The sequence below is a fragment of the Cherax quadricarinatus genome, chromosome 74, assembly GCF_038502225.1.
Source record: "Cherax quadricarinatus isolate ZL_2023a chromosome 74, ASM3850222v1, whole genome shotgun sequence".
NCBI lineage: Eukaryota > Metazoa > Arthropoda > Malacostraca > Decapoda > Parastacidae > Cherax > Cherax quadricarinatus.
In genome coordinates this window covers 13,527,244-13,552,224 of record NC_091365.1, presented here as the reverse complement: position 1 = coordinate 13,552,224, position 24,981 = coordinate 13,527,244, and the positions used below count along the sequence as shown (strand labels likewise).

General features: G+C 40.1%; 1 protein-coding gene across 1 annotated transcript; it reads left to right on the top strand.

Moving 5' to 3' along the window:
- The first annotated feature begins 232 nt into the window (after positions 1 to 232).
- LOC128700131 (uncharacterized) lies at positions 233 to 24,454 on the top strand. Its single transcript, XM_053793085.1, has 12 exons — positions 233 to 335; positions 9,015 to 9,229; positions 9,488 to 9,692; positions 9,803 to 10,026; positions 11,380 to 11,578; positions 11,900 to 11,981; positions 12,382 to 12,484; positions 12,812 to 12,992; positions 13,584 to 13,699; positions 14,771 to 14,940; positions 16,296 to 16,435; positions 22,187 to 24,454. Exons 1-12 carry the CDS (start codon positions 248 to 250, stop codon positions 22,324 to 22,326), a joined length of 1,863 nt encoding a protein of 620 aa, XP_053649060.1. The 5' UTR covers positions 233 to 247; the 3' UTR covers positions 22,327 to 24,454.
- The last annotated feature ends 527 nt before the right edge of the window (positions 24,455 to 24,981 follow it).

The window sequence follows — 24,981 nt, the reverse complement described above, 5'->3', positions numbered from 1 at the left end:
CTACGTCATCTCCTAAGGACGCAACCTCACATTGTATATAAACGCATACGAGGCGGATCCACCTTCACTGATCCTGTGCAAGAGAGGATACAATAATCCTAAGCTCCAACATCCACAAACCAACCCAACAAACATTTTAATTTTCTGTTAATTTAGATATACGATATCATTCGCCGTCATCCACCTCCTTGCTGCTTGCTTAGTCTTCCTGAAAACGTGTCTTAGTTAAATAAAAAGAGCTGCCGCCATGACTTCGACAATACAGGCTGGTGGGTGGGCTTCCCTGAAGCTTTTCCAGAGTGTTGGAAGCCTGGTACTGTTGCTGCTAACACCAGGTTAGTGCTTAAGTATACAGTGATATTGCAGTGAAATTAAAGTGCATCTGTGTAATTATTACATTCATAAAAAAACAGTGCTAAACACGTTAGGGTCACATACACACCCGAGGAAAGATTACTGATGGCATGCAGTGCAGACTAGAGATGTATCGGATGTGAAAATTTAGATATCCGCAGATGCGGATGTGTATGAGGATTTCTTACTTGCTTATTTTGCGGATGCAGATGCGGATGCGGATGTAAGAAATTGTGCGGATGTTCCGTGGATGCGGGTGAGGATGCGGATATCCGATACATCACTAGTGCAGTCGATGAACACTGCACATATGCAACTATTTGGGTATCTTTTTTTGCAACACCTGGGCAATACAGATGCCAAGAGTGTTACAAATGGAACTCATACACTACACCCGAGGAATGCAGCAGCTAATGGAATGGGAATACCAATGAGTTGTAAGTGATAAAGACACAAACGTAGTATATAGAAACTTTAAACACATCTCACCCTCATGTACTGTTCAGGGCATTTATTGAAGGAAACGTTTCGCCACTCGTGGCAAAACATTTCCTCTAATAAAAGTCCTGAACTCTACATAAGTGTCTTTTTCTCACACCTTGTAGGTATCACCAGACAATTGTTTAGATCTCTCCCTGCACAAGTGTCTTAAAAAACTTCCCTCTACAGGGAAACGTTCTCTGAATACAAGTTCCAGTCACCGCGTCTGCGTGTTTATCATCAACAGCTGAGGAATAAGAGACAATCAGGTTTAAATCGAGGATGTAGTTTAAATTCTTGGATCAGGAGCCCTTCGCTAACATGGTATCTCCCTTGACTTAATATGATCCTCACAGATTGATGAATCAGACATTTATCCAACACTTGGAAATCTCTATTGCCGAAACGTTTCTAAGTGTTGCAGACGAGCGTACCTTCCCTGGATCAAGAGCCCTTCACCGGTATTTAGTCATCCCCAGAACGGTAATCATGAATGTCATCCATGAGTTCTGTTTTCAGGTCATCATTAGAGGTGATAAAATTCGGAAATCTCAGCAATATTTTAAAGTGAATTACCGCCGGTTAGGTTATGTGAGCCTTTAAAACTTACATTTCCAAAGATAGAAAATTAAAACAGGCCCCATCATGGCTGGCCGCGGTGGTTAAGACTAATCAGAAAACGTCGAGATAAACACGAGCATTACTCAAATCATGGAACGGGTGGGGTCTGAATCAATGACCAGTGAGTTCTAAAACTAGGCCAGGTGGCTCTAATAAGATTTATCCAACTAGGTATATTTCTCTACACCATAGGGAAGTTAGTTTGGTCCCCCACTGTTTTGTTACGATTTCGTGAGTGACAAGCATCACTCAAGGTGCTAGTGAGGAATGGTAAGGAACGCTCGAGCGAGCAGTGTTAAACCTTGAAAGCTTTGTTAACTAAGCCTTCACCTAAATTAATTCAGTATAAAACTTGCGCTTAGCCTTCATCGCTGGAGCGTGAGATAAAAAGTAACTTGTCTAACAATGTTTCGCTACGGCACTGTGAGCACCATTCAACACTGCACTGCTTCACTGGTTCACTACACCTGCCAGCAGTGACTCTCACAACCCCGGTTCACAGTACCCACCAGCACTGACAATGCCACTACTGGATCTCACCTCCTGACTACACAACTTTCCTCGTGTATGCGAGATCACTTGATAGACGTGTTAAAATGTGGTCATGCAGAAGCTGGGTCAGTAATTATGTTGTTAAATAAAAGGACACAATTGCATCTAATGCGACATTTTATTTTGGAAACGTTTCGCTCTCCAGGAACTTTGTCAAGCCGTTGCCACAATAAATGTCGCTGTCGTTGCACATGCGTCCTTTTACCTATCATACTATCTGTGATTCTACCAACTTTATCACAGTAATTATGCTGCTGAGATGATTCAATTAAGTGCTTAGTGTTCACTTGTGTCAGAAGTAACATTGAGGCTTCCATGTAACAACGTAAAAACTGTTTGGTAAAGATAAGTTGAGCATTTTGAGGACCCGTCCTAGCGAAACTACATCTACCTGCCTGGTCGTTATGAGTTTCATTCCAGGTCTAGGTAGTAGGTTGGTAGACAGCAACCGCTCAGGGAGGTACTACCGTCCTGCCAGGTGAGTGTAAAACAGAAGCCTGTAATTGTTTTACATCACTGTATGATGGCTCTGGTGGCCTGGTGGTTAACGCTCTCGCTTCACACGGTGAGGGCCTGGGTTCGATTCCCAGCCAGAGTAGAAACATTGGACGTGTTTCTTTGAACCTGTTGTCTATGTTCCCCATCAGTAAAATGGGTACCTGGGTGTTAGTCGACTGGTGTGGGTCGCATCCTGGGACACTGACCTAAGGAGGCCTGATCACAGACCGGGCCGCGGGGGCGTTGACCCCCGGAACTCTCTCCAGGTATGATTGCTGGTGTCTTTTTTACTGTCTCATAAACATGCAAGGTTTCAGGTACGTCTTGCTACTTCTACTTACACTTAAAGTTACACTACACATGCATATATAAATAAATATATATATATATATATATATATATATATATATATATATATATATATATATATATATATATGTCGTGCCGAATAGGCAGAATTTGCGATCTTGGCTAAAATAGCAACGCTCATCTTGCCATATAGGACAAGTGAAAATTTGTGTATGTAATAGTTTCGCCAAAATCATTCTGAACCTAACGAAAAAAATATATTTCACTGTGTTTGTTTAGTATTAAATTACTGTAAACAAATCTAAAATATATTTAGTTGGGTTAGGCTAAAATAAATTGCTCTTTTTATAATAAGGTTAGGTAAGTTTTCTAAGATTCTTTTGGTGCAAAATAAAAAAATTTTACATTAACATTAATGAAAAAAATATATCTTTAAACGTATAAGAGAAAATTTCAGAAAGGACTTAATTTTAAATGAGTTCTTGCTAATTGACCAGTTTTACATATTCGGCACGACATATATATATATATATATATATATATATATATATATATATATATATATATATATATATATATATATATATATATATATATATATATATAACACCCATCTGAGTTTTCTTCTATGTTCTTAATAGTTCTTCCTCTTCTTTATTTCCTCTTATCTCCATGGAAAATGGAAAATAATTCATCCTCCGTAAGCCATGCATGTTGTAAGAGGCGACTAAAATGTCAGGAGTAAGGGGCTGGTAACCCCTGCGCATGTTTCTTGCACCTGCTGTCCCTGTTCACCTAGAAGTAGGTATCTGGGTGTTAACATAAGCCATAAGAAAGAAGGAACACTTCAGCAGGCCTACTGGCCCATGCGAGGCAGGTCCAATTCTCCCACCAGCTTAAGTCACATTCACTTTAGGGAGGAGCACGGTATCTGACCTAATAGCACAAGCTAGTCAGGTTCAACTCACACCCACCCAGACCCACTCATGTAGTTACCCAACCTATTTTTAAAACTACACAATGTCTTAGCTTCTATGACGGTACTCGGGAGTTTGTTCCACTCATCCACAACTCTATTACCAAACCAGTGCTTTCCTATCAATTTAAATCTAGTTATACTCTAATTCTTGTAAACAACTTATATAAGACCTTAGTGCAATTACAATTGAGAGTCTTGTGCCTTTTTTATATTATTAGATTAAACTCAGTTGTACTATAGTCAATACCAAATTCATTATATTAGACCATAGTGCAATTACTAGTGAGAGACTGGTGCTATTTTTAATTTGTATTTTTATATTATTAGATTAAACCTAGTTGTACTATAGCTCATTCTAGCTCAAAACATAGACTCCACAAAAGTCATTATATTAGACCTTAGTGCAATTACAAGTGAGAGTCTTGTTCTATTTTTAATTTGTATTTTTATATTACTAGTTTATACCTAGTTGTACTTTAGTTCATTCCAGCACAACACACAGACAACATCAACTTCATTATGTGTAGTAGTGACTATACTCTACATGACCAAAATACTCTAGCTATATACTTATCCAAACTTCCCACCACTACAGATATCAGTACTAGAACTCAATACACAACTCAGGATATAAATAACCATAATTTAAACCTAGAAGATGATTGATCACGTTGACCCTGATCGAAATCTCCATAATCTGACACCCAATCAAAACCTATTGGAAAGTAACTGCCTTTATTACACAGCATCACAAGCCAGCACTATCCTAAACAGTGCTAAAAGTCTATCAGTACTTAACTACAACATCAGGTCCTTAAGCAAACACTATGATGACCTCCTGGCACTCCTTGAATCACTAAAGACACCCTTCTCCTACATTATTCTTACTGAGACCTGGCTTAAGCAGGACACAATAGATATCTACCCTCTACCAGGATACACAGCAATTCACAACTGCAGACCAAACCAAGTTGGGGGTGGTATTGCAATCTATTACTCTAACCAATTATCTTGTATTAGCACCACTTGCTTTAGTGATGAACATGGAGAATACATTTTTGCTAATTTTACTGTAAAAAACCTTAAGACACCTATAACAATCGGTGCCATTTACCAGATACCTCACACAAACATCTCAAATTTCAGTGAGAAATTAAAGTCACTAATAACAAACAGACAAATGAATAAGCACCACCTTCTCTTCGCTGGAGACTTCAACATCAACCTTGGCTTACTAGATGATCAGCCTGTAACTGATTTCATCAACAATATGAACAACACACTTCTCATACCAACAATAACTAAACCAACCAGGCTCACAGAGACAAGTGCAACCATAATAGACCACATATGGACCAATATACTAGCCCCCCTTAAATCAGGGATAATCACAGATAGCACAACTGGCCACTACCCTACCTTCCTCCTGACAAACATTAGTAAACCACCACTTGAATACAACAAAGTCTCATTTAGACTCCATGACGAGGCCTCAATAAGGAAGTTCACAGCTGACCTAGAGACTGTTGACTGGCCTACAGAATTCTCCAAGGCCAATGGTATTGATGACTGGACAGACATTTTTCTTAACAAATTACTTAGACTATACAACAAACATTGTCCTATAAAAACGAAACAGATCACAAACAAACGGCTTGGTTGCCCATGGCTAACCAGCACCATTCTGAAATCCATTGACAAGAAACACCAATATGAAAAGCAATATAGACAGGGCTTAATACACAAAGATATTCTTAAACACTATTCATCAGTTTTCACCAAAGTAATACAGAAAGCCAAACAACTATACTACTCCAGTAGATTCACAGACACTAGAGGAGATATAAAAAAGACCTGGAAAACACTCAGATTCTAGGGACCCACAAACTGAAAAAACCAAGAATATTGTCCTAACTAAACCTAATGAAACACCACTACATCCCACTGACACAGCTAACATGATAAACGACTTCTTCTCAACCATAGGATCTAATCTCGCCAATAAAATCCCACATACCAATGCCCATGCCGGGGACTGCCTAGATGGGAATTTCCCAAATTCCTTCTATCTTGCACCAACTGAGCCCTCGGAAGTCACCGAGATTATAAAGTCACTTAAAAATAACTCAGGGAATCTGTCTCATGTCCCACCATTACTGTACAAGCGAACAGCCCATGTCCTTTCGCATGCTATTTCATTACTTTTTAACAAGTCACTAGAAACTAGCACCTTCCCGAAACTACTCAAGATGGCAAGGGTTACACCAATACATAAAGGTGGTGACCCTACAGACTTAAACAACTATAGGCCAATATCAAACTTACCATTGCTATCCAAAATCTTTGAGAAACTCGTGCACAGGAGACTATATTCATTTATAACAGCACAAAACATACTCAACCCCTGCCAATTTGGATTCAGGAAAAATAAAAGCACTAATGATGCAATCATAAAAATGCTAGATCTGCTTTACACAGCATTGGAAAATAAGGAATATCCACTAGGAATTTTTAATGACCTAAGAAAAGCTTTTGACACAGTAGACCACGACATCCTACTCCACAAACTTGACCATTACGGTATAAGAGGCCATGCGCTTGCTTATTTCAAATCTTACCTTACTAATAGGTATCAGTATGTCACCATTAAAGACACTGCATCAACAGCACGGCCACTTGATACTGGAGTTCCGCAGGGAAGTGTCCTTGGTCTCCTGCTCTTCCTCATATACATCAATGATCTTCCAAACGTATCCCAACAACTGAAACCCATTCTCTTTGCTGACGACACGACTTATGTCATCTCTCACCCTAATCTTGCCACCCTCAACACCATTGTTAACGAGGAGCTGATCAAAATATCGACTTGGATGACAGCCAATAAACTTACGCTTAACACTGACAAAACCTACTATATTATGTTTGGTAGCAGAGCAAGAGATGCACAAATTAACATTAAGATCGACAACACTCTAATTACCAGACATAATGAGGGCAAATTCCTAGGCCTATACCTTGACAACAACCTGAATTTCAGCACCCATATCCAACACATAACCAAAAAAGTATCCAAAACGGTTGGGATCCTCTCCAAGATACGATACTACGTGTCGCAAAATGCCCTTCTCACACTATACCACTCTCTTATTTATCCATACCTCACCTATGCTATTTGTGCTTGGGGATCAACTGCAGCAACACACCTAAAGCCAATAATAACCCAACAAAAAGCTGCAGTAAGAATAATCACTAAATCCCATCCCTGGTAACAACCCCCCACTCTTCATAGATCTAAACTTACTCCCTGTTCAGTACATCCACACTTACTACTGTGCAATCTACATCTACAGGACCTTAAACTCCACTATCAACCTTGACCTAAAACGCTTTCTTGATAGTTGTGACAGAACCCACAGGCATAACACCAGACACAAACATCTCTATGACATTCCCCGTGTCCGACTAAACCTTTACAAAAATTCAATGTATGTCAAAGGCCCTAAAATCTGGAACACCCTACCTGAGAACTCTAGAACTGCAGACACATTCATCACCTTCAAAACTACCATTAGAAAACATCTTATCTCCCTGATACACCCCATCAACTAACTACACGAATACTACCTGGTGGTTCACACTTACACTCACTCACCCATTTGACCATAAACAGAAATATTAATCTCAATCTTAAAATAATGAATCCTATGATACTCCAATACTGAAACTATGTACTGTGCCAAAAAAAAGCATTCACATTGCTAAACTCACAAACTAGTATTTAGTCACTTAGCCATAATACCAACTTACCTCATAATTTGTAATATTTTAAAATAAAGAATTAAACTAAGTCTGCCCGAAATGCCTAGCCATGCTAGGCGTTCTAGTGGTACACTCTGTAATCATTATTTAACTACATGTAAACCACACAATAACCAAATTCTGTAAATTCAACATTGCAATCCTTATAGAGAATAAACTTTGAATTGAATTGAATTGAATTGAATATATCCTTCCTGAATCTGAATTTTTCCAACTAAAAGCCATTGCTGCGAGTCCTGTCTATGCTAGATATTTTTAGCACGCTATTTATATCCCCTTTATTAATTCCTACATCTTTATTAATTTATTAATTTCTACACCTTTCTAGAGAGTGCAGATTCAGAGCCCTTAGTCTATCCTCATAGGGAAGATTTCTGATACATGAGATCAACGTTGTCATCCTCCTTTGTACGTTTTCCAGTGCATTTATATCCATTCTGTAATACGGTGACCAGAACTGTGCAGCATAATCTATATGAGGCCTAACCACATATAGAGTTGAAGAACAACCTGAGGACTTCTATTATTTATGCTTCTTGATATGAAACCAAGAATTCTGTTAGCTTTATTGCGAACATTTATGCGCTGTTGTCTTGGTTTCAGATTACTGCTAACCAGAGCTCCTAAATCTTTTTCGCAGTCCGTAATATTAAGATCTACATTAGTTTATATGTGGCATGGTTATTTTCCTGTCCAACATCTAGAACTTTAAATTTGTCTATATTAAACTACATCTGCCACTTCTCCGACCACTGCATCAGTCTATTTATATCATCCTGGAGTGCTCTAATGTCCTCATTCGAATGAATTGGATGGCCTATTTTGGTGTCATCAGCAAATTTGCTTATGTCGCTATATATTCCCTCATCTATGTCGTTTATGTAAATTGTGAACAACAAGGGGCCCAACACTGACCCCTGAGGAACACCGCTTGTGACGTGCCCCCATTCTGATTTCTCCCCATTAATGCAAACTCTGTGCTGCCTATTTGTCAGCCATGCCTCTAACCAGGAAAAAATTTCTCCTTCTATTCCGTGTGCCTTAAGTTTCCTCAATAGTCTCTGGTGTGGAACTCTATCGAAGGCCTTAACTGAAGTCCATATACACAATATCATATTCATTACCATGATCTACCTCCTCAAACACCTTAGTGAAAAAAGTTAGTAAATTCGTAAGGCAGGAACGCCCCTTTGTAAAACCGTGTTGAGATTCATTAATCAATGTTAGTTGACTGTTGTGAACCTCCTCTTGAGGGACAGTATTGAAGAATCTCAATGGAAATAAGACAGTCTTCGATGACGCACTGACTTCCTTTTGTTATCCTGGGTGACTAATCCTCCAGGTTACAAATCCGAACAAGTCCTGTCTTTCAATACATCAACTGTGTATGTTGTTTCTTCAGGTCTGTGTGATGACTGTGTACGAGAGTGTCATTATGGTGATTACCGCATCTGCACGTACCAGTTCCACGTACAGGAGTACCACACATTGAGTCGTGCCTGCTACCAGTGTCCAGACAAGGCGGCAGACTGTTACCGTCAGGACTGTATACCTGCTGACGGTGTGGCAAGGCCTTTACTGGCCGTCAACCGTCAGCTTCCCGGCCCGGCTATACAGGTAAACTAAAGCTACCTGTAATTTCCTGGTTCAGGCATACAGGTAAGCTTCAACTACCTGTAGGCTCCTACCACAACTGTCATTCTCACTAGTACAATTATCTTTCATATCTCACCGCACACTGATCTCTTTTCCAATCCCATGTCGTCTCCACTAACAAAGGTGAGATTGTGTCGTGTGCAGACGTTGTTGTCCACGAGTTACCTAACAGATATTATCACTTCTTGGACATTTATCAATGTATGTACTGTTGATCAGGTGTGTGAGGGAGACCGGGTGGTAGTGGATGTGTTCAATGATCAGCTGTCAGACACAGAGACCATCCACTGGCATGGTCATCACATGCGACGCTTCCAGTACTACGACGGTGTTCCATTCATCACACAGTGCCCCATCCAGAAGTTCTTCCGCTATGACTTCCTCGCTACCACACCTGGCACCCACTGGTGGCACTCTCATACCGGTGAGTGATGGTAAAGATCTACTTTCAACGTACATAGTATCAGGAACTGCTAAAATCAACACTAAGAACCAATTCCCTGAATGAAACATATTTCTCTCCCTCCCGATCAGGAGTTCACCGCGCTGAGGGAGTGTTTGGTGCCTTTGTGGTACGCCAGACACAGGACCTTTATCTTGATACCTACGATGTTGACAGTCCTGATCATGTCCTCGTCCTCCAGGATTGGCTCCACAAGTCAGCTCTGGATAAATTCTCTGGGCGTCACCACCACACTCAAGACGACTTTGCTAGCGCCATCCTCATCAACGGCAAGGGCAGGAACTACACTAATCAGGTAAGGCATCAATTATAATCACCTTAAAATTTCGCCCTTACCATTACCTCCTTCCCAAGGTAAAATAATAAAATTGATTTAAACAACTTTTCCTATCGCACCTAAACAAACGGAATAAATGATCATTTTATATATATATAGTTCCTTGATAATGTGAGAAGTCACGAAAGAGCTTGGAATTTCACTATTCTTTCAGTGTTTTGCATATTCTGATATCTGTTTACTGTGATCTTATTGCATATATATATATATATATATATATATATATATATATATATATATATATATATATATATATATATATATATATATATATATATATATATATATATATATATATACATGTATATATATATATATATATATATATATATATATATATATATATAATATATATACATACATATATATATATATATATATATATATATATATATATATATAATATATATACATATATATATATATATGTATATATAATATAATATATATATATATAATATATAATATATATAATATATATATATATATATATATATATATATATATATATATATATATATATATATATATATATATATATATATATATATATACATATATATATGCAAGACAAGCCACATGGGGTGGAAATCTTCAGCTAACTCAAGTACTTTCACACTTCTCAGTGCGTCATCAGGAGCTATGCAATGTTGCAAGAGAGCAACTAAAGCAGGGAGAGAGTTCTTAGAGTAGCGCAGTGCGGATATGTCACCGGCCACGGTTTTAAGGGTAACCGTGGCCGGTGACACATCCAACAACCTGATTGATCAGACCCTAATCTACCACGAGGCCTGGTCTCAGACCAGGCCGGGGGCGTTGACCCCCGAAAGCCTCTCCAGGTATTTCCAGGTATATTTTCATAAAGGTGAGTTTATCTGTCCTTCCTGGTAATCAACCACTTATTTAACGCTTTTGTGAAGTAACAAGCTTGGGCCTAGGGTGGTGTATTTTTTAATATTTTATATACTCCTAGAAAAGGCTTTAATCCTTAAACGTTGAGTATATTTTCGTAACAGAGTGTTAGACACGATTTATTAATAATAGGCTGCATACTAACATATACGCTAAGTCGATTTTATGTGCGAATAACTTTCACCTTAGATTATTTTCAAATCTATTCATATAGCGGAACATGTCAGCCGGTGCCTATTTTAAAATTTTCTTTAACTGAAGTATATTAAGGATTTTCTTTATTTATATGCCCATTTAGACACATTTCCAGATTTTTAAAACATATTTTAATCCTCTTTTGATGGCACATAATCAAAAAAGAGTGGTATCCATTCTTATTTTTTCACTGTATCTCTACAGGATGAGGATGGTGAAGTGACAACTCCGCTGGAGGTGGTGACGGTGACGCCAGGGCTACGTTATCGTCTGCGTCTTATCTACGCCGGGGGACTGAACTGTCCCTTGGTCGTCTCCGTCGACGATCACAGACTTACCATCATTGCAACCGACGGCCAGAACATCGTCCCAGTCACTACTGACTCTCTTGTTATGTATTCAGGTGAGTGTCAACACCAGAGAAATATATTGCCGTGTTTACTTTGGGTAGACATTAGAAGATATGCGAAACTTTCTCAGGTAGAATATATTTCACTCGTTGTCGTAGGTTTTTCCTCACTCTAGGAATATTATGCCCTTCGCAATTTTCCATAGGTGGGAATATATGAGATGCAGGACATCTGGAATACATATTCTATAAGAAATTAGTCAAATGGTATATTATTTAGATACACTGCAGATATTTTGACACTAATTTTAAACCTTGATGATTTATTTGAGGTATTCGTAAGTAATATGACTAAATTTGAGGTACTTCTCTTAGGTGAAAGATTCGACGTGGTGCTGGAGGCCTTCCAACTGGTCGACAACTACTGGATCAGGGTGAATGGCCTTATCGACTGCGAGTACGTATTTTCTTAATGGAGAGAGAGAGAGAGAGAGAGAGAGAGAGAGAGAGAGAGAGAGAGAGAGAGAGAGAGAGAGAGAGAGAGAGAGAGAGAGAGAGAGAGAGAGAGAGAGAGAGAGAAGGATGGAAGGGAAATTAAGATTATGTTGAGAAATAAAATGATAGGATAATATAAAGAATCAGATGGAGGACACATTTTACCTCACTAATCAGACGTACTGTTGTTACGTTATCTTAATTTTTAGCCACGATAGCTTTTAGCCTTTTCTGTTTCAGACCCATCTGTGATTCAGTGAAGTTGCAATTCTCAGAACCGACATTTTTTTCCAAATATATAACTCAGTTTTATGCTACAGTGTCTGAAATCCTCTCCACTATCTCGTAATTGTTCATGGTAGACAGAACCAGTGCGTGCAAGGAGCGGTGTTGCATTACGAAGGTGCCCCAGAGAGATACCCAACTTCCCCTCTCTTCTATAACCCCAACTACCCACCAGGAGCTGTGAGTGTTGACTTAGTTTTGGTTTTGTCTAGAGAATCTCATAAATTTACTGCAAACTAGAAATTTACAATACCAGCCTAAGTCAAGTGACTTTGATATGAAGATCTTTCCGCTATAACTTTCAAAATCTTATTGGTAAATATAGATCGGATTTTCTGTGTATAAAATTGACTTTGGTGTTAGTTTTGTCTTATTTAAATTCTCCAGAATTTTAGTTATCAAAGTGGCACTCTTGTTTGGCCGCGGATGGGATGGTTATGCTTCTTGCATACTAGTTAATGGGACTTTCACTCGAGTTTATTTTTCTCATTACTATGTCAACAACAGGTGGTCAATCCTCTCAACTCTGGAGGAGCTTCCGTGGAGGAGATGACTATGGTCGAACTGGACGCTCTCAATCCCAGCATCTTGAGAGAGGAGGTTGACAGGCAATTCTTCCTCGCCTTCAACTTCAATCAGATCAATAACACTTTGTTATACAACCCTGGTTTCTATCCCTACAACGGAGGTAAGCTCAAAAACTAGTCGTTCCAGTAACTTTTACACGATACATTCACCATTGTGTATATGTCCGTTGTGAAACTGATTTTGTTGGTGTTAGTGATAACTTGAAAGAAAATGTAATTAAACTTTTTGTCACATCGCCGTTTATATTATTATTATTATTATTATTATTATTATTATTATTATTATAAGTTATGAAACGGTAAACCCATGTGAATCATAAAGCGCAGGGGAGCAGTAGTGGAGGTTCCAGATGTGTGTGACCAAACATTACTCATTACTAATATAACTTTCTAGAAAAAAAGTTACACTAGTAACACCAGCACACTTCATAAATGAAATATTTTAATGTACTATTTCAAGAGCCGACTGTGTCAGTCAGCACAGGCAGTAATGGAGGCTCGATCCTCCTTCCGCTAAGTGCTCCACAAGCGGGACGACAGTATTTTCAATTTTGGAGTGAGCCACTCCAAAAACATGGCTACTGTTGGGTGTTCTGTTGAACGGTTGCACCCAGTGGTCTCGTCTGAGAGACATGGGGATCAGTTCTCTGGGGAATGCAGTAACAAATGTGATTATTGTTTTCATTCTACAGTCTCGGATGAGTGGCAGATCAACACACCACAGATTAATCACATATCTTTCATGTCTCCATCGTCACCTCCGCTTTCTCAGCCGCTGGACCAGCAGGCCTTCTGTTGCTACGACCAGGTCAGTTCCAATGACCAGGTCAGTTCCAATGACCAGGTCAGTTCCAACGACCAGGTCAGTTCCAACGACCAGGTCAGTTCCCACTACTCAACCACAGCTCACAAACTAAAATTTCTGTTAAAGTCTTAAAACTTTTATTTGATTATTTAGACAGATGGAGAAGTTGTTGGGTTCAAGAGAGGAAGGAGACAAAAATACTGACAACAGATGCATTAGTTTGCACTATATAAAAGAAAAAGTAGATTTAGGCCTGTTATTCTTTAAAGTGAGCATTCGTATTACAGAATAATAAAGAGTCTTATCTCAACAAGCTCCACCGCTCTTCTCCCCTCAGGTTACTGTAGAATACTGAGACACTTGTAGCATTTGGGAATATTGATTGTAGACACAAGATTCCAAAATGTTGCAAAAGTGTCTAATTCTTCAACTTATCGATTTTGTAAACTACTTACATCATATAGGTTACTGTGTTTCGTGCCCCCCCCCCCCCCCCCCCCGATTTGGTTGATGACACCCCACTTACTCTCTCGTATATTTACGCAGTTTAACGTATAGGCTAACAACTGTTATTCTATTTCAGTTTATTTCTAAGATATGCTATCACTTTCCAGAATGCTATATACAACGGTCTGCTAATATCCAGGTACCTATTTACTGCGGATTGAACAAGGGCGTCTAGTGAGTGGAGAATCATGCAGGATTGATCCCGGGTTCTCAGGTGTTGATGGTTTTCACCCGTGAGCTACCGTTTTGAATTATTGGAAACCTTGAATGCTCTCTAGTTTGAAGCATGTTTTTCTTGGATAGTATGTATTTAAAATTAGATTAGAAATTTAGAACACATGATTTCACTCATATTTAGAATGAAAATGACCACCTCCCCGATCCCATCTCTGTAAGGCACTGTCGTTACACCTGATGACAACCTCGTCCTCGGGATTCTTTCTGCCAGAGATTATCGTACACATCGACTGAGAATGCATTCAGTTCTCATAAACCTTGAATCTCTTAGGTTCCAAATTCCTGCTTAGTGAGTCAGGGTATTAAATTTATGCTTTATCTATCCGTAAGGAGCCACCATGTGATGGGGACTACTGCAGCTGCACGTACGTCTTGGAGGTGGCACTGGGGGAGACGGTGGAGATGGTGTTGGTGGACGAGGGCACCATTGGTGACGAGAATCATCCTTTCCACCTTCACGGCTACAACTTCCACGTTGTTGCCATGGAGCGCCTCGGCAGGTCAGTCACACACACACACACACACACACACACACACACACACACACACACACACACACACACACACACACACACACACACACACACACACACACACACGCACACAAACACACACAAACACACACACACACACACATTAGTGACACTACCAACCAGTGCCCACTTCAGTCTGTAACCCCTGCTAGTATCTCTTCTTATTTCCTAATGCTACTTTTTCCACCTCCCACTGGTGTTGCCTCACACTTCTAATACTTCACATTTGTTTTACCCGAGGCAACAATTTTGTCAGGGAAGGACTTTTCATTATGATTATGTTTACAAGCAAGCGATAAACAAATTGGAGGATGTATTCTGGTGTCTTCGGCCTTGACACCATTGTTGTGGATTTAGGAGAAATGATTTCCAGAAGAACTAAATAATTGTTTACGTGCTAGATGAGTTCAAAGATGAAAATATATGATATATTTTCAGTTATATCAAGCTGAATGACTTGAAAAAGGCTAACACATCACTAAGTGTCCCTTCACACTCTGGAAATACGACGCTGGTTCGTGTTTTCATCGAGTGTGTCGTATTTTCTGACCGAGAGCCACACACATTGAGTCATACTGGGCGCTATTGTCTTCATGTCCGCCATGATGGAGATTATCGATTCTCGCTCCTCCTTGATTACCATTATATTCCACACACAGGTGACCTTTTTAGTTCTGCAGAGGCGGCCTCCTGCTTTGCCTTTAATTTAATTCCTTCCATTTTTACTCATCCTTTATAAGGCTTTTTTTTTAAGGAATGCGTTTTAAATACATCCTATTAAGTGTTATTTTATTTTACTTTGGGTTTCATAAATATTATCGATATTAATTACACCTATTGTGATACAAGAATATGTCAGTGACACAGTGACACATTATTCAGCACTGCTGTACCCCGAGGCTTTTATTATGTGTTACCGAATTTCATGAGCACTAATCGTTTCATCTAACTAATTAAAAAAAAAAATATCAGCGAGTCGCGGTTTAACACAAAAAAATGTCTTTAAGAAAAAACTGAAATAAATCTTGAAGATTTTCCTTCGACCGAACAGTTCCAATTCTAAACACTGTCAATTGTTAATGCAAATGCCGCTCATTAATTCAAAGTTAAGTCAGTAATGTTTTCGCAATGCTAATAATTTTATGTGATAAATATGACATGTGCAGCACCTGGGAATCTTTTTTTGTCAAAAATGTTTAGCATGCAATGCAGATTTCTACAGTCTAATACAGACTATTTTAACACGGGAATCAGTAGACGATAAAGCGCATGTGCAGCGTTTGGTTGTTTATGAAATATATGAAATATTACGTGTGTTACAGTGAGACAACAGTTGAAGAGGTCAAGGCTCTGGACGCCGCCGGAGGCATTAGGCGTAAGCTGAAGAACGCCGTTAAGAAGGACACAGTAACCATCCCTGACGGAGGCTACACCATCGTCAGATTCACTGCTGACAACCCTGGTAAGACCACTGCCGTTCCTTCAACGTTATTGCTGCTGGTGTACCAAAGATATGACCACAAAATCTATTGCTGTTGGTGTTTAACAGGTGAGATTACTGTTGATGGTAGTTCATCTCTGGCGAGACCAGTGTTGTTGTTCGTGCTCTGCAGGTGAGACCACTGTTGTTACTGTTGGTGCATTGCACGTGAGACCACCGTTGTTGCTGGTGCTCTGCACGTGAGGCCACTGTTGCTATTGTTAGTGCTCTGCAGGTGAGACCACTGTTGTTGTTGTTGGTGCTCTGCAGGTGAGACCGCTGTTGCTTGTGCTTTGCAGGTGAGACTACTGTTGTTGTTGCTTGTGCTCTGCAGGTGAGACCACTGTTGTTCCTTCGTTATTTTTCTAGTGCTCTGGAAAGCGTGACCAGTGTTTTTACTTCATTGTTGTTGTTCCTTCACTGTTGTTACTCTTTCACTGTTGTTGCTCCTTCACTGTTGTTGCTCCTTCACTTTTGTTACTCTTTCACTGTTGTTGCTCCTTCACTGTTGTTACTCTTTCACTGTTGTTGCTCCTTCACTGTTGTTGCTCCTTCACTGTTGTTACTCTTTCACTGTTGTTGCTCCTTCACTGTTGTTGCTCCTTCACTGTTGTTGCTCCTTCACTGTTGTTGCTCCTTCACTGTTGTTGCTCCTTCACTGTTGTTGCTCCTTCACTGTTGTTACTCTTTCACTGTTGTTGCTCCTTCACTGTTGTTACTCTTTCACTGTTGTTGCTCCTTCACTGTTGTTACTCTTTCACTGTTGTTACTCTTTCACTGTTGTTGCTCCTTCACTGTTGTTACTCTTTCACTGTTGTTGCTCCTTCACTGTTGTTGCTCTTTCACTGTTGTTGCTCCTTCACTATTGTTACTCTTTCACTGTTGTTGCTCCTTCACTGTTGTTGTTCCTTCACTGTTGTTACTCTTTCACTGTTGTTGCTCCTTCACTGTTGTTGCTCCTTCACTGTTGTTGCTCCTTCACTGTTGTTGCTCCTTCACTGTTGTTGTTCCTTCACTGTTGTTGCTCCTTCACTGTTGTTGCTCCTTCACTGTTGTTGCTCCTTCACTGTTGTTGCTCCTTCACTGTTGTTGCTCCTTCACTGTTGTTGTTCCTTCACTGTTGTTACTCTTTCACTGTTGTTGCTCCTTCACTGTTGTTGCTCCTTCACTGTTGTTGCTCCTTCACTGTTGTTGCTCCTTCACTGTTGTTGCTCCTTCACTGTTGTTGCTCCTTCACTGTTGTTGCTCCTTCACTGTTATTGCTCATTCACTGTTGTTACTCTTTCACTGTTGTTGCTCCTTCACTGTTGTTACTCCTTCATTGTTGTTGCTCCTTCACTGTTGTTGCTCCTTCACTGTTGTTGTTCCTTCACTGTTATTGCTCATTCACTGTTGTTACTCTTTCACTGTTGTTGCTCCTTCACTGTTGTTGCTCCTTCACTGTTGTTGCTCCTTCACTGTTGTTGCTCCTTCACTGTTATTGCTCATTCACTGTTGCTACTCTTTCACTGTTGTTGCTACTTCACTGTTGTTACTCTTTCACTGTTGTTGTTCCTTCACTATTGTTGCTCCTTCACTGCTGTTGCTCCTTCACTGTTGTTGCTCCTTCACTGTTGTTACGCTTTCACTGTTGTTGCTCCTGCACTGTTGTTACTCTTTCACTGTTGTTGCTCCTTCACTATTGTTGCTCCTTCACTGTTGTTGCTCCTTCACTATTGTTGCTCCTTCACTGTTGTTGCTCCTTCACTGTTGTTGCTCCTTCACTGTTGTTGCTCCTTCACTGTTGTTACTCTTTCACTGTTGTTGCTCCTTCACTGTTGTTGCTCCTTCACTGTTGTTACTCTTTCACTGTTGTTGCTCCTTCACTGTTGTTGCTCCTTCACTGTTGTTACTCTTTCAATGTTGTTGCTCCTTTACTGTTGTTGCTCCTTCACTGTTGTTACTCTTTCACTGTTGTTGCTCCTTCATTGTTGTTACTCTTTCACTGTTGTTGCTCCTTCACTGTTGTTGTTCCTTCACTGTTGTTACTCTTTCACTGTTGTTGCTCCTTCACTGTTGTTGTTCCTTCACTGTTGTTACTCTTTCACTGTTGTTGCTCCTTCACTGTTGTTGCTCCTTCACTGTTATTACTCCTTCACTGTTGTTGCTCCTTCACTGTTGTTGATCCTTCACTGTTGTTGTTCCTTCACTGTTGTTGATCCTTCACTGTTGTTGCTCCTTCACTGTTGTTGTTCCTTCACTGTTGTTGCTCCTTCACTGTTGTTGCTCCTTCACTGTTGTTGCTCCTTCACTGTTGTTACTCTTTCACTGTTGTTGCTCCTTCACTGTTGTTGCTCCTTCCCTGTTGTTACTCTTTCACTGTTGTTGCTCCTTCACTGTTGTTGCTCCTTCACTGCTTTTACTCTTTCACTATTGTTGCTCCTTTACTGTTGTTGCTCCTTCACTGTTGTTACTCTTTCACTGTTGTTGCTCCTTCAGTGTTGTTACTCTTTCACTGTTGTTGCTCCTTCACTGTTGTTGTTCCTTCACTGTTGTTGCTCCTTCACTGTTACTTTTTCACTGTTGTTGCTCCTTCACTGTTGTTGCTCCTTCACTGTTGTTACTCTTTCACTGTTGTTGCTCCTTCACTGTTGTTGCTCCTTCACTGTTGTTGCTCCTTCACTGTTGTTGCTCCTTCACTGTTGTTGCTCCTTCACTGTTGTTGCTCCTTCACTGTTGTTGCTCCTTCACTGTTGTTGCTCCTTCACTGTTGTTACTCTTTCACTGTTGTTGCTCCTTCACTGTTGTTGCTCCTTCACTGTTGTTACTCTTTCCCTGTTGTTGCTCCTTCACTGTTGTTATTCTTTCACTGTTGTTGCTCCTTCACTGTTGTTGCTCCTTCACTGTTGTTACTCTTTCACTGTTGTTGCTCCATCACTGTCGTTGCTCCTTCACTGTTGTTGCTCCTTCACTGTTGTTGCTCCTTCACTGTTGTTGCTCCTTCACTGTTGTTGCTCCTTCACTGTTGTTGCTCCTTCACTGTTGTTACTCTTTCACTGTTATTGCTCATTCACTGTTGTTGCTCCTTCACTGTTGTTGCTCCTTCACTGTTGTTGCTCCTTCACTGTTGTTACTCCTTCACTGTTGTTGCTCCTTCACTGTTGTTGCTCGTTCACTGTTGTTGCTCGTTCACTGTTATTGCTCGTTCACTGTTGTTGCTCCTTCAGTGTTGTTGCTCCTTCACTGTTGTTGCTCCTTCACTGTTGTTGCTCCTTCACTGTTGTTACTCTTTCACTGTTGTTGCTCCTTCACTGTTGTTGCTCCTTCACTGTTGTTGCTCCTTCACTGTTGTTACTATTTCACTGGTGTTGCTCCTTCACTGTTGTTGCTCCTTCACTGTTGTTGCTCCTTCACTGTTGTTACTCTTTCACTGTTGTTGCTCCTTCACTGTTGTTGTTCCTTCAGTGTTGTTGCTCCTTCACTGTTGTTGCTCCTTCACTGTTGTTGCTCCTTCACTGTTGTTGCTCCTTCACTGTTGTTGCTCCTTCATTGTTGTTCCTTCACTGTTTTTGCTCCTTCACTGTTGTTGCTCCTTCACTGTTGTTGTTCCTTCACTGTTGTTGTTCCTTCACTGTTGTTGCTCCTTCACTGTTGTTGCTCCTTCACTGTTGTTGCTCCTTCACTGTTGTTGTTCCTTCACTGTTTTTGCTCCTTCACTGTTGTTGCTCCTTCACTGTTGTTGTTCCTTCAGTGTTGTTGCTCCTTCACTGTTGTTGCTCCTTCACTGTTGTTGTTCCTTCACTGTTGTTGCTCCTTCACTGTTGTTGCTCCTTCACTGTTGTTGCTCCTTCACTGTTGTTGCTCCTTCACTGTTGTTGTTCCTTCACTGTTGTTGTTCCTTCTCTGTTGTTGCTCCTTCACTGTTGTTGCTCCTTCACTGTTGTTGCTCCTTCACTGTTGTTGTTCCTTCACTGTTTTTGCTCCTTCACTGTTGTTGCTCCTTCACTGTTGTTGTTCCTTCAGTGTTGTTGCTCCTTCACTGTTGTTGCTCCTTCACTGTTGTTGTTCCTTCACTGTTGTTGCTCTTTCACTGTTGTTGCTCCTTCACTGTTGTTGCTCCTTCACTGTTGTTGCTCCTTCACTGTTGTTGTTCCTTCACTGTTGTTGTTCCTTCACTGTTGTTGCTCCTTCACTGTTGTTGCTCCTTCACTGTTGTTGCTCCTTCACTGTTGTTGTTCCTTCACTGTTTTTGCTCCTTCACTGTTGTTGCTCCTTCACTGTTGTTGTTCCTTCACTGTTGTTGCTCCTTCACTGTTGTTGCTCCTTCACTGTTGTTGTTCCTTCACTGTTGTTGCTCCTTCACTGTTGTTGTTCCTTCACTGTTGTTGCTCCTTCACTGTTGTTGCTCCTTCACTGTTGTTGCTCCTTCACTGTTGTTGCTCCTTCACTGTTGTTGCTCCTTCACTGTTGTTGCTCCTTCACTGTTGTTGCTCCTTCACTGTTGTTGCTCCTTCACTGTTGTTGCTCCTTCACTGTTGTTGCTCCTTCACTGTTGTTGCTCCTTCACTGTTGTTGCTCCTTCACTGTTGTTGCTCCTTCACTGTTGTTGCTCCTTCACTGTTGTTGCTCCTTCACTGTTGTTGCTCCTTCACTGTTGTTGCTCCTTCACTGTTGTTGCTCCTTCACTGTTGTTGCTCCTTCACTGTTGTTGCTCCTTCACTGTTGTTGCTACGGTTGGTGGTGCGCTTCATATTTAAGCATTTCGTTAACATAATGCAAATGCATTTTTATGCCAAACATTTATTTATTTATTTCCTCTCTTCTCTCTCTCTCTCTCTTCCTCTAGTCTATTAAATTCCGTAAAACAGATGGAGTGAGAGAGGAGGAAGGAGAGGTGAAGGTGATCTATTCCATCCTAACACAACTATCAAAAGAGGAAGTAGGTAGACTTAACAACAGTGTACGTAAGCTTATATGAGTGTATATCTCAGTCTGTATGCACTGAACGCCTACATTTGCGATTAAATTAACTTAATTTGGTGGTGAACAGGTAACATGTATTCTTAATGGGCCTTGTGTAGTTGATTTACTTTAAATACCTAATAATCCACTCACATGATTATTTTATTTATAAATTATGTAAAAGAAATTGTATCATATAAAACTGTTTACTGAGTTCACTTTGGTGATAATACTGAGGGTTGCTTAGCGAAGAGTTGCATTAATAAACAGAAAGACACCGGAGCTTCAGAATCAGGCAGAGCATAACATCAGTTCCTGCAAAATACACGTATCCAGTGCTGTTCATGGCACTTTGTTTTATTATGCACGACTATTAGGCACCCGATCAAAAAATTGCTGAACGGACAATGATGAGGGCAAGAATTAATCTTACCCAGAGGAAAAGTGTAATTGGTGGTAGATAACTGGGGTTGTAGCCTCCCCTGTTTCTTTCCTACGACAACAAATTTGATCAAAATATCATGACCGAGGAAGCTTACAGAAAATAGAAAAAGAATCTTTAGGAAAGAATCTTATTATTAGAGCCGTTTTCCCTGAACGAATCTTCCTGGACTTCCTACTCATTTCTGCAGCAGTGCAAAGTCCTGAACACGAAAGGCCTAGAACTATCATTCAACTCCTCCTGTGGTGATTTTGCACCCATATGAATATATGTAATGTATATTATGAAAGGTAATTTCTGCACGATGTGGAAGATGAACAAGTAGCTTGACTGTTTCTTTTTTCTTGCAGGTTGGTGGCTGATGCACTGCCACCTTAATTTCCACTCGGAGCTCGGCATGGTCGCCGTGCTGCATGTTGGTCAAACTAGCGACCTGCCTCCTGTCCCTCAAGGTTTTCCAAAGTGTGGTAACTTCGCACCAGATCTGTGAGGTTACCTGTCCTAAAATAAACCACCACCACCTTCCCTTGCATGTCAGAAGAATTGATAGGGAACAGCGTAGTAAAGAAAGCAAATGCCAGACTGAAGTTCCTTTACAGACAAGCACAGTGTCTACCTACTGAGGCTCGCGGGACTCTATGTCTAGCCCTTATACATTGTCATATGGACTACGCTTGCTCTTCATGGTACTCTGCCTTGATAGACTGCAGAGATAGACTGCAAATCACCCAGAACAAAATGGTAAGATTCATTGGAACCAAAGCAATCATAGTACTAGGGGGAGAGAGCACAACTTTTTAGTACCCACAGTCAATTGCCAGGCTTCAAACACCTTTTATTGTACAGGAATATAGGAATGGAGCAGACTGCCTGCACATGTCAAAGCCAGTCATAGCATGAACCAGTTCTAATGAATGTAGCGACAAAAAAGGAGGAGAATGATTTTTTATTTTTTTTTAGCTAACACACATTACCTTATTCCTAGAATATATTTTTAGAGTATAATAATAAGATATTATCTCCTTTATAGTATAATAATAAGGTATTAAAAGGACCCCAATGGAAATAATGCTGCTGTGTACGATAATATATGTAACCGTATTGTGTATACCTAAATAAACTTACATTCTTTCATGCCAGCAAATGTATTCTCTTATCTCTGGAGGCTCTTGCATTTCCATATCATCCTGAAGGCCCTCATTATTTCTAGTTTGTAGTGATGGATAAGACATGGGCAACACTAGGCAATATACCTTATTTTTGCACATGTGTCTTATTCATAAAGTTGTCGGTATTTTGTGCCATCAGTAATATAAACTTTGTAATATTTATATCCAATGGTTTACTGATTCTTAGTTTTTGCTAGCGCGTCGGTCGGGAGTTTAATGACTCTCTGATCGCGGGTTCTATCCCCGCCCGTGGTATGGTTTTTTCATGAGCCCTTATTGTGCCCCCTGAATGGGGCCCAATGTTTATAGTGTATATTTATGTATATTTGATGTATATTATCTTTCATGTAATTATATATTGCTGATATTTTTATTAATAACTAAAATAAAAATATCTTGCTTTATACTGTTATTTGACTTAGCTATGTCATTAGGTAGGATGTAACATTTACACTTCACCGTGCTCACTGTTTGGGAGTTGTGGTTGGCTGTCCGCCATCGCAAACTGCCTTTCTAACTATCGCTCGCTTGTTTTGTGTCAGGCTGCACCTCGCACTATTGCTGAGTAGCACGGGCAAGTCACGTGATCTCACCTGATTTGAGGCCTGTAGTCGAGAAATCTTTCTCTCTCCATAGCTGGTCATCGCTCGACCACTACCTCTCTCTCTCCATTTATCCACGGAACTCTCTCGTCTTTGGCTGTTTGTTCGTTATTTAGACTTGGTAGAGTAAGATTTCGTTGGTGAGCCGAAACACACTTCGTGTATCTCTGTGTAACTCTGTTCATAGAGCATAGTTCAGAATCATTAATTTTTGACGTTATACTGAGGTGTGTCGTACGGACACTCTAAGTCTACTCAGGTCCCAAGCTAAAGCTTCTGACCTAGTTTGTGTGGCATCTACGCACCGTCGTAGTCGGGGATTTGGTTATGCTGAACTTAGATTCAGTATTAAGGGTGTTTTACGACTTTCATGGAGGATCTGCTGATGATTCCCAATTAGGGTCGTTATTTTGTCTCCTTGTTCCTGACTACTGCTGCTTGTTACGTTATTACTGTTGGCGAATGATTCGTCATATTGTTCAAGCAAGCGGTGTTAATAGCCTAGTTGGTCAAGAAGATAGATTATTTGAGGACCTTTAGTCAGTCACTGTTTATGTCTAACTCAAGTCGAATCTTACTGAGACATAACGAGCACTTTGAGCACACACGCACACATTTACACACACACTTGTATATACTAGTAATTTTATAATTGATGATAACGTACCAGACGGTACTTAAGAGTCGTACTGTTACGAAATGTGCCTTCAGCACTTTACTACTATATGTACAATTTAACTTTACACTACAAGAGAAGTGTAGGATCTTACATCCTAAATTATATCAAATTCCTTTACTTTCATTTTGTCCATCTAGACAACCCTGTTAATAAACTTCTCAATTTTTATTTAGTTAGTATCCTATCAGTTGCAATCCTAAGGTACTATGAAAATTTATCATAATTTTAAAGGATAACTGGACCAGAATACTTTCTGACTTGTTACAAAAACCAGAAACAGGCTGAATGCTAGAGGGGAAGACCTTCTAGTGTTCCCTGGAGATGTCTATACTTTATAGATATCGCATTTTTGTAACAGACGTTTATTCACTCTAAGGATCACCTTTCGCACAATGACCAGTGAACCAGTTATATACACAAATAACTCGCACATAGGCGACTGAGACTTATAACGTCGTTTCGGTTCGACAAAGACTATTAAATAATTACACACAAGCGCGAATGGAAGGGAGCCGGAATATGTACGAGAGGAGAGTGGGGACGAAAATAGGAAATACTATAAAGTGGTAGCAGTAGTGGTAGTAGTGTAAGTGGACCGATGAAGCCACTGTGTGGCGAAAGTACGATAAAACACCTAAATTTCTGGGAACGGTTGAAGTCCTTTGGTTTGTATTCCCTGGAACGCAGGAGAGAAA